The sequence below is a fragment of the Homalodisca vitripennis genome, chromosome 6, assembly GCF_021130785.1.
Source record: "Homalodisca vitripennis isolate AUS2020 chromosome 6, UT_GWSS_2.1, whole genome shotgun sequence".
NCBI lineage: Eukaryota > Metazoa > Arthropoda > Insecta > Hemiptera > Cicadellidae > Homalodisca > Homalodisca vitripennis.
The window spans coordinates 31383444-31402799 of NC_060212.1; the positions used below are offsets into that span (position 1 = coordinate 31383444).

Genomic DNA, 19356 nt, shown 5'->3' on the forward strand with positions numbered 1-19356 from the left:
AAGATAACTCAACCAAAAAACTTCAACACACCTTTTTTAATTCTGATGCTTGAAAATTATATTTTATTGCCTGTTCCTAAATGTGGTCAGGAAGTAAACCCACATTGATTTCAAATGGATCTCTTGTTTGATCTTAAATTCAATTTAAATAGCCTGCTCTCTAACATCTAGATTAATGTCTAACTTCAATTTTTAAGTTATACCAAATCCGTGATCCAAGGTCTTTAAATTCGATGATTAATTGCAGCAGTAGATGTATATAAAACAACTTTTTCGTTTTCCATTTGAAAATTACCAGTAGAGTAGGGTTTCAAACTCAAAACAACAACACAAATAACATGTTGAGGTAAATGACAGTTTTTGTCAATGAAAACAAATCCATATTTATTATAATCATCACTATACAGTCCTTTCTTGTACAGTGATTTGGCTGTTTTTAGGCCTAGCACAATAACATACAACTTGTTTGCCCACTTTTTATGTTTACAGGTGCAGTAAACTACTGAAAAACCAACTATTCAAAAAACCATGATAACAACAATTCTACACTTTATTTATTTGCACAAGCAAGAAAATAAAGATAAGATTCTTTTTTTTGCATGCAAGCGTCAAGAATCACACAATAAATAAATACACTTCACAATATTTGTCGAGTTTTTTCGGTACTTTGGGATTATACCGACCACACCCAAACATGAATAGTTATTTGACATCTTGCTTCTAATGATTACTAGATTAGCGTAGAACAATATTTCGTCAATATAAAACAGGAATTGTCTTATCGCAAACCCCTCCCCATCCTCAGGCAGGGATCAAAGTCGAGCGGTTTAGTAGATAACGTGATTGCAGAGTCTCGCCACCCGTTCAGCTGGTGCGTCGCTTTGTTGTACTTCCGTGTTTTATCCCTACATTTCTCCAAACACAAATATGCAACAAAAACAAAACATTACCAAACAAAAACTAAACTCTTTATTGGAAAAAAACAGACAAAACTTGTTTTTATTCTTGATCACACTCCGCCACTCAAAATGCGAGTGCCTCCGGCCATCAGCGCGGGCTTCGGCAGCCCCACGCTGATGACAACGAAAGAAAAACATCCCTCAAGATAGTACCTATCAGTAAAATACCAAATTCCAGAGGGGCTGAACAGAAATATAAATTTAATTGTAATGGAAAGGCAATTATGTACCTTGCAAAAAACTTAAATAATCATGTGATGCCGCGCGGCCTGCTGTAATCGGGATTTTCGAGAAAGATAACAGCGACAACAGCGACAACAATACCTGGAAATACTTGTAAGTTTGTAATTTTGTAGTTAAAAGGTTGTTTTTTCGTTGTATCATGTTTGTTTCTATAAATTTATATTTTTGTGTTCTTCATACTGGTGTGGTCGGTATAATCCCAAAGTACCGTTTTTTCTAAAGGAAAATGCTTCAAAATTAAATTAAAAAACAACAGATAACAATTTTATTTCGGAAAGATTTTAAATCTTGTAAACGGTGCTAGTAGTTGAACGAGCTATCAGTAATGCCTTAGGTACTGGCCCACTGTGATGGTGATGAGCTAAAAAACATCACTCAAGACAGCACCAATCAGAAAAATATTCCAAAAGGCTGATAATTAAATAATTCAAACTCACTTAACCATATTGAACCCGCCTAAAAAATGTAACATCAGTGTATCAGTTAGAGGATAATGGCCACCACACCTGTTACACAAAGATAAGGAATATAAAATGAAATAAAACAACACACTAGTAGAACTTTTAATTCCACCACAATCAAAATACTTGATATAGAGCACTCACTACACATATTGTCTGAAGGTAATGCTACTTCACTTGTAGAAGGGAAATCCATTCAACACGAGTACAAAATGGCTAATGGCCACAAAAAAACACAAAGAACAACATCTTTATTTTGAAGTGTACAACAGCAAAATCTGACCAATCACAAAATGGAAAAATAATTTAATAATGAAATGTGCAATAAGATATGTAATGGCAAACAAGACTGAGACCTCACACGAAAAACCGACAATCAACCTTCACCATAGAGGTAAAAAAGTTGTAAAAATGAGGATAAAAAGGAAAGTACCGAATAGCTCTTAAATTATTCTCATATAAAGTTGGTAGCTCTACTCTGACCTCTAAAATTTCTTACTTTTTTCTCTGAAATGTTGATATTCCAATCATCCCCTCCAACAATGCCTATTTAGCTTATCCCTCCCTACTCAGAAATCCTGATTAAAATTAAAATATTTTGTCGTATTATTTACATAAACTTACGACAGTAATAATGCAGCTCATTAGCTAAGTCAAAATACTTAAAACAAATTAATTAAATTACTATTAATTAGTTTTAATTGATTCCCTTCAGTTAATTAGAAAATTAATCAGGACTCCTCTTTGACTCCTATATAAATGAACAATTTGGGATATTTATAACCTCAAATTTCAAACATCAGTTATTGTGCAATTAAGGATTGCGGCCACCTAAACAAACTTTTTCTGGAAATAAAGATACAATTTTAAGAAATTGATAAAAATGGTTTTAGATCATTACACCACATGTGGGAAGGTAACCATATCAATATTATCCAAGGTTTTGAAAGACTTCAAAAATAAAAATACTATTTGACAATTTCTTTATTGACAATATTTGTTTATAAGATTATAGTTAATATAAATTAAGTACCATAGACAAGACTAATAATATTCTAGGTAGAAAAAATATATGACTTCAAAAGTCTGTCCACAAGGCTGCAGTATAGTAAGCGGCCACTACCACAATCTCATAAGGGCTCATAAGCTCATAATTTTCTATTAGAAGTACCTAAGCTATTGAATACAAAAGCATTCTAATTATAATTATTGACAATTAATTACTACTACCTCCAGTTCTTTTTATTGTATTGAATAACAATAGGCTACTGTTCAAAATTAATTCCAACAAAGTAAAACGTTTTGGTATTTGAGTAATGGTTGCAAGTGCAATGGCAACTTACGTGTGTTATTTGTGTCACAAATTGTCAGACACATTTATCCTACAGAATAGTAAAAAGTAACTAAATGTTACACTGCTTTGTTAGTTACATTTAATACATAGTCTACACTTAGCCTAAATAGTATTTCATTGTTCATTAAATGTAATTTGAAATAACTATAATGTAATGCGGCTTGACATTTTGGTTTCTTTAGTTTCAATAAAATATCGATGATTTAATAATGGTGGTGGACACTTAGTGTATTGCAATACCTACAATAGTACTGTATGTGGAGATTTGGTCACACAAGAATAAATAATTTAATATTAAAGATATGAGAATAATTATGATACTGACTAATAATTATCTTCAATATATGTACATTACAGCAGGCTAGATTGATACAGCTCTGTTATAAAAGTGTGCAGAAGTGAAATAAACTTAGGACGGTATAGCAAAATAAGAAAAGCCAAAATTACTTTAAAACTATTAAAGGTAGGTTATGAGACTTTAAGGTGTAAAAACTACATAATTTTGAAACAATCTGTTTATTTGTTATGTAAACTTACTTCCTCCTCCAACTGTACCTAGCCCTCTTCCAGCATATTTCATCCACCAAGGTACATCATCTTTATTGACTGGATCTTCATTTGGCCTTTGCATCAAACTCCCAATTTTCTCTGCAAACGACTGAAACACATCGGGTTATAACTAGTGGATAATTAAACCTACTATAAGATCTAAAAGCTATGACAGATTACGAGGTAGTCCAATATGGTCTTGTCCATTATGTATTAAAATTACAACAAACGCAGTGCGCCTTAACAAAACACTTACCATTTTGATTGGATTTTATCTGATCAAAATAAGGCTTCAGACAATCCTGAGAGGTCTAGTCCTGAAACAATCACAATCTGAAAACTATCGGGTTTTCTCCAACACCCCCAAGCCCCAACACCTTTCTTCGGAATTGCAACTTGGCACTGGTGGTGGGTAGTGAAATACAGTTTTGTAAAGATTTTAAGAGTCAGCTGTCTGTTCTGTCATTTCTGATAAAGTTCCGACCAACGACGTATCAATATAAATGGCAGCCTGTTACTAAGTGGCTACTATATAAAAATAGGGAAAAAAACAAGATTCATGAAACTTGTTGTAACTAATAAAAAAACCAAATTATACTGACACTTTCAATTTCAAGCTATAGATTAAATTATACAGGCAACTTACAAAAATGTAATATTGAGTTCATGCATTGTTACCTACAATATATAATACACGGTGGGAGTACGTCACACCACACTTTGCTTAACGGAACTTTTTGAGGTTAAATATAAAATTTGTATAACTCTATTCATTCCAGAAATTCCCTGCAAACAGAAAGACAGATGGACAATCATGCAGAAGAGAAAGCTTTAAAGCCTCGGTAGATATAAGAGAAATTTTGTAAACCTACTGAATAATAGACTTCAGTGACGCTCAGTCAAATCCTATTTATAGACATCATAGAACTTATTCTTGTATATGTAGGATTGAAGTTCCATGTAAATTTTACGAAAGCTTTCTCGAGATATCTTGTGGGTAGTTAACCCCTAAAGGTTTCGCTAATATTCAGGTAATCTGAGGGAAGATTTCAAAATCAATCTTGAGAAAACAACTAAAGCATTATTTTCAAACAAGAAAAATCTGACATCTTTCTACTTCTTATAGGTTCAGTGAAATATTCCTTAGCATCTACAAAGAAATGGAGTAAATAGGGTAGACTCGTATTTGGACACGTGCTATTGTGTGCTCACACACAGGGTGGCAAGATTTGGAGGCGGAAAGTCTTTAATTTTATTGATTGAATTCGTAATAAAATATTTACAAAGCATTAAATAATTATAATACATTGTGTTATATTTTTCACAAGTCATGGCATTATAACGTTGTTTGAATGAACGCTGCGTGCCGTAATGTTCGTAGGTTTGTGTATGTAAACAGATTTTCTAGACGGAATCCACCGATGCCGCCTACCGCTCTAGTCGGTCAGACTGTGTGCGCGTGACCGCCCCCACCCGCAATGTCCGACTACCTACATTGCCTGATCACCCGTATTCTCCTTACGCTTAATTTCACTTTACAGTAGTTTTATTCTGATAATTGAGTATTTACAGACTTCATATTGTTTTTTTTTTTTCGATTTTCTCGAATGACACTAAAGTGAAACGGCCTCTAACGACTGTTCTGTAAGACAAAAGCTGTCACCCGTTCCAAACAAAGTAACCCAAGATAATTTTATCTCCAGTTTTATTTCTTTAAAATGTAAATAAAGACACAGGCATACCTCTGCCAAAAATAGACGCAATGAGTTCTTTGCATGTTACACCGTAGTAAAAAAAATAAAGATGTAGTTCCTGTGTATCAAAAATTGTTTGTCAGTCATACTTATGAAATACACTAGACTACGAAACGTGTGTTTTTGTTGCTGTGAAACAGCTAGTATTTCATGAAAATAACTTAAAACGAAAAATAACTAACATTGTAGCTCTTGTCAATCCTTTAATCACAACATCACACAGTGGGTAGGACGTAGGCCAATAAAACAGTCTGAAATGGTTGTCATGGACACAGCTTTGTGAATGGTGGAAAGTAAAAAATCCTTTGTAATTGAGACTGCGTGTTAGAAAACATTTATTTTGAATAACGCCTGATATTTACTTTAAGAAATTGAAAAGACCAACGCTTTTTGAATAGACTGCTGATTTTCGAATGTAGTTTAACAATCTCACTCCAAAAGTGCCTTAAAATCAGAAAATATTTTGCGCGCAAAATTATTCTTGTTCGCTACCTCCTCACTTATCATTAAACTTTGCAATAATTTTTTAACCTATGATTTTATTCTGAATCTCGTAATATTGTTATTTCTTGCATTAAATTAGTCCACAATAAGACTGACCATACAAACACTATAACGTTACGTTTACCACTCATATAGTTTTGAGCCATCAGTTTATTAACTAAAACTTCTTCTGATGAAAAATGCAAAAAGAAACTAAGCTAGGTTATGGCCAGATGTCCGTTTTGTAATTTTAACAATACATAAAAAACTTCATAAAAGTGTATTGTGTAATAACACAATACACTTTTTTAACTTTTCGTTTACGTTTTCAGAGATTACTGTAACTATTTATATATATTTTAAATATTTTAGAATTGTTAATTCATTCAGATTCAATATCGTAAATGCACCATTAAATTTATATAAATAATTTATAAAAAAATAAAGATGTAGTTCCTGTGTATCAAAAATTGTTTGTCAGTCATACTTATGAAATACACTAGACTACGAAACGTGTGTTTTTGTTGCTGTGAAACAGCTAAGTATTTCATGAAAATAACTTAAAACGAAAAATAACTAACATTGTAGCTCTTGTCAATCCTTTAATCACAACATCACACAGTGGGTAGGACGTAGGCCAATAAAACAGTCTGAAATGGTTGTCATGGACACAGCTTTGTGAATGGTGGAAAAGTAAAAAATCCTTTGTAAATTGAGACTGCGTGTTAGAAAACATTTATTTTGAATAACGCCTGATATTTACTTTAAGAAATTGAAAAGACCAACGCTTTTTTGAATAGACTGCTGATTTTCGAATGTAGTTTAACAATCTCACTCCAAAAGTGCCTTAAAATCAGAAAATATTTTGCGCGCAAAATTATTCTTGTTCGCTACCTCCTCACTTATCATTAAACTTTGCAATAATTTTTAACCTATGATTTTATTTGAATCTCGTAATATTTGTTATTTCTTGCATTAAATTAGTCCACAATAAGACTGACCATACAACACTATAACGTACGTTACCACCTCATATAGTTTTGAGCCATCAGTTTATTAACTAAAACTTCTTCTGATGAAAAAAATGCTAAAAGAAACTAAGCTAGGTTATGGCCAGATGTCCGTTTTGTAATTTTAACAATACATAAAAAACTTCATAAAAGTGTATTGTGTAATAACACAATACACTTTTTTTAACTTTTCGTTTACGTTTTCAGAGATTACTGTAACTATTTATATATATTTTAAATATTTTAGAATTGTTAATTCATTCAGATTCAATATCGTAAATGCACCATAAATTTATATAAATAATTTATAAAAAAATAAAGATTGTAGTTCCTGTGTATCAAAAATTGTTTGTCAGGTCATACTTATGAAATACACTAGACTACGAAACGTGTGTTTTTGTTGCTGTGAAACAGCTAGTATTTCATGAAAATAACTTAAAACGAAAAATAACTAAACATTGTAGCTCTTGTCAATCCTTTAATCACAACATCACACAGTGGGTAGGACGTAGGCCAATAAAACAGTCTGAAATGGTTGTCATGGACACAGCTTTGTGAATGGTGGAAAGTAAAAAATCCTTTGTAATTGAGACTGCGTGTGTAGAAAACATTTATTTTGAATAACGCCTGATATTTACTTTAAGAAATTGAAAAGACCAACGCTTTTTGAATAGACTGCTGATTTTTCGAATGTAGTTTTAACAATCTCACTCCAAAAGTGCCTTAAAATCAGGAAAATATTTTGCGCGCAAAATTATTCCTTGTTCGCTACCATCCTCACTTATCATTAAACTTTGCAATAATTTTTAACCTATGATTTTATTCCTGAATCTCGTTAATATTGTTATTTCTTGCATTAAATTAGTCCACAATAAGACTGACCATACAACACTATAACGTACGTTACCACTCATATAGTTTTGAGCCATCAGTTTATTAACTAAAACTTCTTCTGATGAAAAAATGCTAAAAGAAACTAAGCTAGGTTATGGCCAGATGTCCGTTTTGTAATTTTATAACAATACATAAAAACTTCATAAAAGTGTATTGTGTAATAACACAATACACTTTTTTAACTTTTCGTTTACGTTTTCAGAGATTACTGTAACTATTTATATATATTTTAAATATTTTAGAATTGTTAATTCATTCAGATTCAATATCGTAAATGCACCATAAATTTATATAAATAATTTATAACAATTGAGAATTATTTCTAATTAAAATCTCGATTTGAAATACATCGGGTGAAAAAATGTATTTAATATTTGTTTGTACAAAAATATAAACTTATTTGTATACTATCTGCATTTTGTGTTGGATAAACTATATATGTTGTTGGGTAATTCTATAATAATTAACATTATAAAACATGCACAAAAGTTGTATAGCTATAAGATTGTTTCATTTTTTTCAACGATATAATATTACTGAAATATTGGTTTTTATAAATAATGAATAACATGACAATTTCAACGTTTTCTAATTACAATTTAAATCATACTATTCAACTAACCGCATATGTGTGAGTAGTTTATTTTTCGTATTATTATGTCAAGAGGCTGCTTTATAGCTAAGACGTTAAAATAAGAATTTAATAAATAAAATCAAGAACTTAAGTATTTGCACAAGCTTAGAATCTCTTCGGTTTAAGAGCCCAACATAACGTTGGGATTAACTTGGATGCTGTAAATCATAACATGAACTATTACAGTGTATTAACACAATCATATTATGTAATATTGGTGCATAACCTCTTCACATCAAAGGAAAGTAATTAGTGGCTAGTAGGATCAACATCGTGTTAGAGAATTTTTAATTGACGCCATAGATAGAACATCCCATTTCTGGTGGGTTAGGGAGTAATACACCATAAGAATGCGCTGAAATCTAATCTCATCACCGACGGTTTAACATTGACTTTCAACACTCTTTTATTTTTATTTTATACTCTATGATAGTGTTTTTTTTTATCTCCACAGCATTAAGATTGATCTTTTTTGACATTTCCACTAAATGATACTTCTCGAGAAAATACTTTCCCATGGCCGTTGGACGAAGCAAATTCTTCTGCATTTTGGAAATCCTAGTTATTTGGATTCTTTTAGAGAGGACTGTGACAATTAGAAAATAATGAAAAACTTTACAATTTGTCTCAAATTGATTAACTATTGAAGTTTGTTTGTTAAATATTCAAGGCCTGTTTTACAAAGGAACTTGTAGCTTTTGACGCTAACAAATTACACAGTACTACTTGACCTATTAACTATCATGATAATCAATTGGTACTCCATTTTAGTCTTTTTGGAACATGTGAGTTTTTACTATAACGTTTGATTATACTAATTACACAACTAGTATGGTCAAAGCTATAACACTCTCAAGTAATTAGGCTTTTTTAAGTGCTTGATATGATGAATTGGCTGATGTGTTGGTGGTTGGATTATAAGGTCAGGAATTGTTTAATAACTTTTATAAATAAAAATTAAATAAATAAATAGAAAATAGAAATAAACAAAATAATAAATAGAATAAATTCTACTTAATAAAATATGAACAACTAGTAATTAAGATACTTTAAAAAAACAGTGCTTTGTTAAAATCCAAAGTCTTTAACTAATATTAAGAACTTAACGCGATTATTTATATCAAGGAAATTGTTCCTTTTAACTATATATACATGCCCACTATTGTCCAGCAGATTGAAAACAAGATGTTTTAAAGTATTTAAAGCACATTGTTCTGTAATGGGAATTTCAGCTCACAATAGACCTAAAAGATTTCATCTTAAATTAAAAGACAGTTAAAACGACTCAATTAACAATAACTGAACTTGTTTTAATGGAATTCTCATCATAATAAAAATACTATTCAACATCAAACACTTTACAAAAAACAAGACGATTTAAAAAGCAAAAATTATTATATTAAATAGAAAAATACCACTAGCTAAAGTATAACAAATCGTGCAGTCAACTCACAGGAAGTGAACTGTTTAGGGAATTAATCCCCAATTATTGGGATTTTCCACTTAGGGTTGGTGTAGTTCTGTTTAGTTTTGGAGAGAGATCAGGAGGAGAAGTTTATTGTTATTCATATAGGGATGTCCCATTTGAAAATGATTTTTTTTTAAATTTTTTAAATCTGATTAATTGAAAAAATAAGAGCAACCTAAACTATTTCTTATTTGATTGTTCGTACAGTATTAATATTCTTCATTACATAACTCTTGCAGATCTTCCATAATTTAAAAAAAATAAATTAAGTAATAACAAATACACGATTCTTTGCATTATATGTGGCAATATAGCTATATTATGAATAACAATTAAGCTGGTATATTTTGCTTAAATACACAGGGTGGCGCAAAAGTCACTGGGCAGTTGGTTAAAACAAGACTAGATTTGTTTGAAATTATTTTTTATTACAAACAATGCTTACAATTATTTTTTATATTCAAATTTTTTTCCGTCTTCATTAATACATCTTTGAAGTCTTTCTGGAATACTGTTACATACTCTACGCCATAGTGTGGGATCATTGTCCAAATCTGAAAATGCATCATGTATGTAGTCTTTCAGTTCGTCAATAGTATGAGGCTTTCGAGAATAAACAGAGTCCTTGACTACTCCCCATAGGAAAAAATCCATTGGTGTGATATCTGGTGAACGTGGGAGCATGTCAATATTTGCCCTTCGACCAATAAGTTTTCTTTGGAAACGTTCGTTTAAATAATCGCGAACGGCAGTGGCGTAATGTGGTGGAGCACCATCGTGTTGAAAGTAAAGTTCTTGAAAGTTTTCTGCAAACGTCATGAGTCCTGGTACCGCGTAATTCTGAAGCATATCCAAATATTTATCTCCTGTCACTGTTCTTTCAAAAAAATGTGGTCCAAGTACGCCAAATGATGATATTGCCCCCAAACACTCACACCAGGTTGATTCAGCCGTCCAGTGACTTTTGCGCCACCCTGTATAGTAACTTTTCTGTGTGTGTAAATAAATTATTCCACCCCATCTTAGGATTAAAAAGCAAAGAGTTGTAAATATTGCATTGTTTGATTACAAAATGTTCGTACGTATTTAAAAAATGTAGAACTTTATATCACGTTGTTTCATATAACTCACTACATTTATGACAATTATTAAATTGAGTATTAGAAATAAACTGTTAGTTTGGTAATAAAACTTGACTTAAGTTTTTATTCCGCATTCTATTGAGCAAAATACAAAGTAAGCTGTTGCAAATGAGTTTACTGTAACACATATTAAGCAAATATTTATAAAGACATTATTTGAACCACAAAATTAGTTTCTGAAATTATTTGATACGTATTAATTCAGAACAAATTTTAATGTGCATTAGGAACAAAAATATGCCGAAATTACAAATCTAAGATACTCTTTGTAAAGATCAAAGTAGATCGTATTGTCCCATGGTAAAGCAAAACAGTGCAAAAACAACCAGATGCGAAATTAGAATGGCGAAATTAGAATCGCGAAATTGCAATTAAACGTTAGCCTAGGTTAATTCATCAGGAACAATATTCGTTCAAGTAAGTCACAAGATTTAATTTAAACGGCTTTTATGTAATTAATTATTTAACAATCTAGCTTTTTGTTTAATTTTATAAGGGATTTAACCAATATTTTGTCTTGCGCTTGCCCAGCTGTGTTTTCTTTGTGTATTGGTAAACAGTTCACTGCCAGCCAACAGCTGTAGTAGGCGCCATTAATTGGCTGCTAGCTACACAGTTATGTGTTTTCAGACAAATTCTCGTTAGATTTCTTCTTAATACAGATCAGGTAACACCAATTATTGCAAAATAAATCAGTTATGTAGCTAGAGTAAGATAGCGTAAAGTAGACTGTGACGTCTCATATTATTACGTAGTTAAACTTATTTGCAGAGTCCTTTGTCTACATTTTATGTTTTGGCAGTCAGCTGGGATGGCTCAGGTGCCAATTGCGATGCGACCTTGAATTCGGTGCAATATTTTGCTATCATTGAGCAAATTTAATTCTAGAATATTAGCAATAAAAATAATAATATTTAAACTGTCAATATTCATGGTCTGTTCTTCTTCCTCAATTTTTAGAAAGACTGGTTACTTAAAATTATATCAGTGATATAAGTTAACATATCAGGATTTGTTTTCCTCTGCTGGAATCATATTATCCATAATTAATTCATCAGATTTAATTATTTAAAAGCAAGCAATAACAGTTTGTGATTACTAAACAAATTATGCTTATCATATTAGTACTGAACCAGTAAATTACAACAATCAATTCAACAGAAGAAAATTAGATGAAAACAGCATCCCAGTTTTTCTTGCAGTAAATTGTGCCCTTTCCCTTTCTATTATTGTCATTGGCATCATTACTATAGTGGAAGTTTCATACTTTTGAATGACTCCCAAGATCTGGTGATTATCATCATCATCATCATCATCATCATCATTACTGATTATTTTTTAACTCTGCCCTTGAATTATTTTGAGCATACACTTATTCAACTTGAGGTACAATATGAGAGGTTTCTAGTGGTTAGGCTAGAGTAGAAAATATTTCAAACTTTACGTTTTAGTTAATCCTAGATTTTTGTAATTTTAAATGTACAAAGCAGTGATCCCATTTTTAGCAATTTGCAAGCATATTTGTACAAATTCACCACTCATACAAGATTTGCTCTAATTGTACATTGTTATACATAATTCTTTTCTCAGAAAACATAGAATAGGATTATCTCAAATAAAATAATGGTTGCAGTATCGTAAGTGGCCACCATCACAATCAAATTAGGGTACTACCAAATTATTGATTAGAAATACCTGAACTAGGCCTATTAATTATAAAAACATTCTAATTATAGTTAATAACAGTTAATTATTTTATAATCTTTCGAATCATAAAATTGATAATATGATAAACGTCATTGACACGTTACATGCAGATGTGTCAGATCCCAGTACCGTAACCAATGACAAATGAGAGTCATTGTGACAGATCTAGGGTTGATAACTAATACTAATACTGGTGTTATCGCAAGAAACTAATCTTCTATACTCATGCAAAGTTTAAACAATATATCTCTGGCCTAATGCATTAAACAACAGTTTTTTTGCCAGATCACAGGCTTGCAATGTTATGTCCCATACTAAGGGCTTTTATAAAGTAGATACAAGATAAATTTCTTGTGTGTCAATTTTTCAAGTTTTCATTGTATATTTCTCACAATATTTCTTGTATGATTATTTGAGAGAGTGCTCTAATGTTTTTAATCATAGTTATATTTTTTCAATAAAATTGGAGTTTCCTCTACAGAGAAACAAAGTATCTAATAGATCGTTAGTGTTAAATAAATAATGTACTGGGCTAGGCTTTGTCCATGTTTGCTCTAGGCATCATTTTAGATATGTTTCAAATAAAATGAGCAACATTTGATCATTCATGGATAAGTAAAGGCTATATTGCTATTATTAGTAGGTTTCATTTCCATATATTTCTTAAGTTATACATTACAAGTCTCTAGTAACTTTTTACATGGCAGATCGAAAAAATGAATAAATCACAATAATTTTAAAACACTAAACATTCATTTCACTAAAAGGCTTCTCACATTTTTACTTAGTCCTATAAGACTATATATTTGTCCATAAAAGCTTAAAATCTTATTAACAGCCTCAATATTTTAAGTTAATTCCTCAAAATTAAACGCCCTGATTTTCACATTACAATGGTGAGATCCCAAGCCAGCCACCTTACTAAATAACTGCTGGAGAAAACCAATTCTTCAAAATTCCTGGGAATGTTCTTGGATCAGGGATTGAATTGGAATGTTCACATTGATCAAGTTGGCCATAAACCTCGACCATTTATGTTTTGAAGTCCTTAGCCGAATACTGCTCTACTCAGGTTCTGTTGACAGTTTATTGCAGTTTGATCTACCCCCAGCTTACCTGAGATTTGGTGTTGTACAGAACCAGCACAAATAGCCAGTTCTTCAGAGCGTTAAAGATACAAAAACAAGTAATTTTCATGATTGCACATTTAAGTTCAGATAATCTTGAGAGGAAGCTTTAAAAAAATTGTAACTCTTGACACTTCTGAGTCTATACACATTATTCAGCATGTTTAAATGTTCCACGACAAGTGTTTGAGACATACTTGCGTATGAGACAAAGGTAACAATTAGCAGACACAGGACAGTTGTGTGAACACATGCCCTTAAAAGCAGGTGCCTGTGCCATCAACAAGTTACCAGAATCAATTAACCCTCCATCGGGCGCTAAACGGAGTTTTCCTCCGTGTATTTTTTATTATTAAAAATAGTACTACTTTTCTGATGTTGACAGTCGTGTCCCGCAGTGTACTTCACGAGCATCTTTCGGGGAAGCGAAACAATAGCCTCCCGCTTATCTTTGTCAAAATCTGACAGTATGAGGTCTACTTCCGTGCAAGACTGGACGATTCCTCCGTGAGCGCCCGATGTCGTGTTTGTAGTCCTTGGACGAAATCTCCGTGAGCGCCTTATAGTGTTTAATTTTTATGGAGTAATAATCCGTGTGCGTCTAAATGTGTGACCTGTGATTGTTTCTTTTTAAGTTTTACAATATATTTTATTTGAATTTTGTGAAATGGAGAATGAAGACGAGAGACTGTCAGTACAGTACCCGTGTGCTAGGGAACATTTCAGTACTGTTTATGGAGTGAACATTGTCGTTATAAGAACCAGAAGGAAAATGTTTTGAAACTTTGTGTAGTGTTAAAAAATTTTTAGTAAAGAATAAATTTTTGATTTTAGAATAATAATTGACATCACAATTGTATAATATCTCAAGAATTGAAGTAAGTTGTTTTTGTAAGAAGTTAAAAACTAAGTTAATTTCCATATATTATTACAGAAGGTTAAACATTTTTACAATTAATTGCATTATTCCTTAAAATAAATCATGTTGTTGTAACTATACAATAACATTTTTTGAAATTTCGAAATTCTTATTTGGAAAATTCATTACATAAGAGAGTAATTTTTATTTAAATTCTAAAAATGAATATATATTACATTGTAATTAAATCAGTATGAATATTTAAACAAATAAAAACAGTTTAAACGACTATAATATCCATTATTCACTAACCTGGAGGAAACCTCCGTGAGCGCCTGATGGTGTTTCTAATTTTAAGCGCCCGATGGAGGGTTAAAAATGCCTCAACCCCCTTGGTGTTAAAAGTTTTTAGGGTCCAAAGCATTTAATAGTGCTCACGAATTAATGGCATATATCTGAGTTACTGTATAATCAAGACTGGTAACTAGCACTGGAAGTAGGAAAATTGGCTAGAATTAATGTGTTATGAGTGAAAGTGCATTACGTTTCATTGGTGTTTTAAAATTTTGAATTGTGAACTGGGCAATTGCTATACATTTTATAATGTTCTAGCAATGGTTTGATTAGTTGGTCCACTTCACCGTGGTTAAAATCACGCTTGTGTTTGCTTTGCCACATTGTAGTTCTTTAACAAATGCATGCAATCAAAAGTTCCAGATCCATTTTACAAGAGCCATAAATAACGAGACAGGATGTAGACAATGATAGCGTTTTGGCAATACTGGATCCCCCATCTCGAAAAATAAACTGGTTTGTCTCAAAATAAATGCTAGTCTATGCTCCCACATGGTAGCTGTGTGTGCTCATGCTAAGTCGATAACACGTATTTGATCGTGTCACCCCTCTTTGCTCTTTGCTATGCTTTGCTCCACTTGTCTCCGCTGTTTGTGTATTGGGAGTGTTGATGGCCGAGCGTTAAGAAATCAGACTTTGTAGGCGTTCAAAAGAGAAACAGTCTCTCTCTCTCTTGATAAAAATTGGAAAATCATTCTCAGAACATTTTTACTCCCACGGCCAGTGGTTTATGAGGATAGCAGAATAAGGCTTAAAAGAGGAACGGTTTCTCTCGTTTGATTACAATTGGAAAATCATTCTGGGAACCTTTCTACTCCCAAGCTCATTGGTTCATAAGAATGGGCAGAATAAGGCTTAAAAGAGCAACGGTCTCTCCCTTGAGAAAAATGGAAAAATCATTCTGGAAACTTTTTTATACTACCTTGTATACAGTCTACTACTTTCAAAATAGTTTTATGTAAAAGCCATAAAAACAAATTTAACACTAATAATTCAAATAACATAAAAAGTATTTACAAGTATAGAAGTTAGTATTTATAAGTTAATACAAAACCTAAACTATCAACACTAGACTTTCATGGTACATAAGAAAGTGGATTGTAATTATCTTCAAGAGCGCAGTCAAATGGTTGAGGTTCAAATAGCAGAAAAAGGGAAAGAAATTAACATTCAGGTCCAAGCCATCATTAGGGAGCAGAGGGGTGCCCCAGGGCTCAGTTTTGGGTCTCTTCTTTTTTCTAATGTTTACAAATGACCTCTCAATGTACCTTGGAAACAATAACATAGAGACCGTTATGTATGCAGATTACACAACACTTGTTCTGGTAAATGATAATACACAAGACCTGTACTCATAATTGCTATCCTCAACCAACAAAGCAATTCAGTACTGTCTGTAGAACAATGTAGCTATAACTCCTTTAAGACCCATGCATAAAGATTTTAGTAGAAAACATAATAACATAATCTTGTACTAGAAGGCATAGATACTCTCCCAGAGCAACAAGCAAACAATGAGCAACTGGGTATAACAATCGACAGCGAACTCACTTGGACAGCACACATACAGTACATAATCTGTACAGGAATTTATGTTGTCTGTAAATAAAACGAACAAAATTCTTGTCCTACAAAAAAAGGCCATCAGGATTCTAGCAGATCTGAATTTACAAGACAGCTGAAGAGGAGCCTTTAAGTCTCTAAATATGATAACCATTGTAGGTTTGTACGTCCTCTGAGTTGTAATAAATGGAGACAACCTGGCAAAAAAGAGATGTGAGAACATGCACACAACACCAGGAAGGCCATAGACTTCATTCTTCCTCCACACCACACTACAAAATTAGGCAAGAAGCCATTATACAAAGGATGCAAGATGTACAATGCGTTGCCGCAGGATCTGAAAAGACTCAGTGAGATGCAAGATGTACAATGCGTTGCCGCAGGATCTGAAAAAAACTCAGTGAGATGCAAGATGTACAATGCGTTGCCGCAGGATCTGAAAAGACTCAGTGAGATGCAAGATGTACAATGCGTTACCGCAGGATCTGAGAAGACTCAGTGAGATGAAAGATTTACAATGCGTTACCGCAGGATCTGAAAAGACTCAGTGAGATGCAAGATGTACAATGCGTTGCCGCAGGATCTGAAAAGACTCAGTGAGATGTAAGATGTACAATGCGTTGCCGCAGGATCTGAAAAGACTCAGTGAGATGCAAGATGTACAATGCGTTACCGCAGGATCTGGAAAGACTCAATGCGAAAAATGTCAAGAGAAGTATTCAGGACTAGTTAGTGTAACGACCTCTATATTCAGTGCAAGAGTTATTATTAACTTACAAAACCAAATTTTGTAAAGCAAGAGACATGAAGACGTACTTCCTTCTAAAATTCTCTTTGGACGCCACTACATGTCTAATGATACTGTAAATAAAGAGATTCTGATTCTGGCAAGTATACTAGAGTCAGGTTAATCAGAAATAAGAAATTAACGTTCAGTTTGTATTAAAAAACATTCCAGATGCATATCACAGCCAATTAATTGTGATTATCTTTAACTGAATAACAATAAAAAACCTTCAAAGATGAAATTTTCAAATTTTAAGGTATGGTATTTAATTTGGCTCTTTGTTACTGAAAATATAATGGATACTCCAAGACCCTTTTTCACTCCATTTTGTGATATATCTGTTCCCTTTAAAAAGGAGCACATCTTTAGTCATTAAATTGTAATAAATATTTTCCATATACAATTTTTTTACAGATAAATGTTTTTTGAAAAATATCTATAATACTTGAATAGGACCTCTTTGTGGTAATCAGTGGTTATCTGCCTAGAGAACAAGTGCTAACTCATTCACTTTTTTGTAAGTATTGATGATTGAAATATCGTTTGAAACTTGAGGAGATATCACTACGTTAGCTATCTTTTACTTCTTTTTTGGTTTTTTATATTGTGATGTCATTATCTGTTGAAATACGACTTTATTTTGCAAGTCCATCTATCAAAGCCACTTAAAGAGCTTCTTCTGGGATGCTTTTAAAAAGCCTCTAATGATCTCGTTATCCGACGACCATACTACGCCATTGGAAAATTCCTGAACCAAGAGTTAAGGCCGTGGGAAATCAAGGATCATTCATGAATTTTATGCAGAAATGGGTATTAGTATACTAACAAAGTTTATGTAATTTCTTGACTCTATTGCTGTTCTCGATGATTATGTAATAAAGAAGGTTGTCTATTCTCCTAGTCATCCATTTTGGCAGATTGTTTACTTGGCTAACAAATAAAAATTGCATTGTTTTTATTCAGTACTTTATGGTGTAATATCGTAATGTATTAGTGTTGAGGTCTATTACTTTTGATTAGTACTTTAGTGCTTGTGAATAAAAATTAACAGGTAAAATATTTGTTTTAATGAAATTTCAGTTATAATATTTTAATTTAGACTATTAATACTTTTTGTTTAGACTAGCCCATTGATTAAAATCATAGCATGTAAATTTCACTAAATGTCAAATATTAGTAATGTATGGCAATTCATTGAGAAAAAAAAAGAAAATATACATATACAGGGTATTCCGTAACTCTGGACAAAGGAGAGCTGCCGTTTATTCAGTTTTTGTATTGTTGGCTATTTGCTGAGAACTTCAACCTGGACCATGTCTTGTCACAGTAAATCTGCTCTAAATCAGTTATTTATTATTTGATTATTATTCGATAATTTTGGTGTCATTAGATTTGTGAAAAAACCCCTCTAAAAACTGCCATTCTTGAGAAAATGTTAATTTTTAAGATATTCAAAAGTTTAAAAGTTTTAATGGGCGCCATTTAAAAAAAGGTAATTTCATGGTATTCGTTTCAGTAACTGTCTTTGTTATTATAAACAATTTAGCCAAATTTGGCATAATTTAATTTATTGGTTTTTGAGATATTGTAATAAAAAACACATACAGACAGACAGCCAGATAGAAAACTAAGGATTGGAAACCCATGTTCATGTGGTGAAGTATGTTTGTCTTAACCTGAGCAATAATGTGGTATACCTTTGCCCAGAGAGTTACGGGACACTCTGTATTTAATAACATGATATGTACTTTATACAACTTGACCACATTTATATTTGTAACTTTTGCATCATTCTACAAAATGCAACGAATCATTTGCAAACCAATGGGTATCTCAGATTTTCTGTTTTTTCCAACATTAGTGCAATTTCAAAGCATAATCCCACTCTCTTTTTCATAAACTAATAAACAAACAATAAAAATTAATATACAAGTTTTTTATAAATAATTTATTTTTACATAGTAAAATTATCCATATTTTTCTGAAAAATATATATACAAAATTATGT

General features: G+C 32.0%; 1 protein-coding gene across 2 annotated transcripts in view; it reads right to left on the bottom strand.

The window, feature by feature from the left end:
• The window catches only part of LOC124364204 (calcium channel flower), a 43384-nt gene extending 39372 nt beyond the window's left edge, over positions 1-4012 (bottom strand). The window contains exons 1-2 of one of the 2 annotated variants that reach the window (XM_046819514.1): positions 3823-4012; positions 3555-3675 (exon numbers count right to left, since the gene is read on the bottom strand). In XM_046819514.1, the coding sequence (XP_046675470.1) occupies positions 3555-3675; positions 3823-3825 (124 nt within the window). In that variant the 5' untranslated portion in view covers positions 3826-4012. The remainder of the gene's footprint in view (positions 1-3554; positions 3676-3822) is intronic. The other variant, XM_046819515.1, reaches the window with a different exon arrangement.
• Between the last annotated feature and the right edge of the window lie 15344 nt (positions 4013-19356).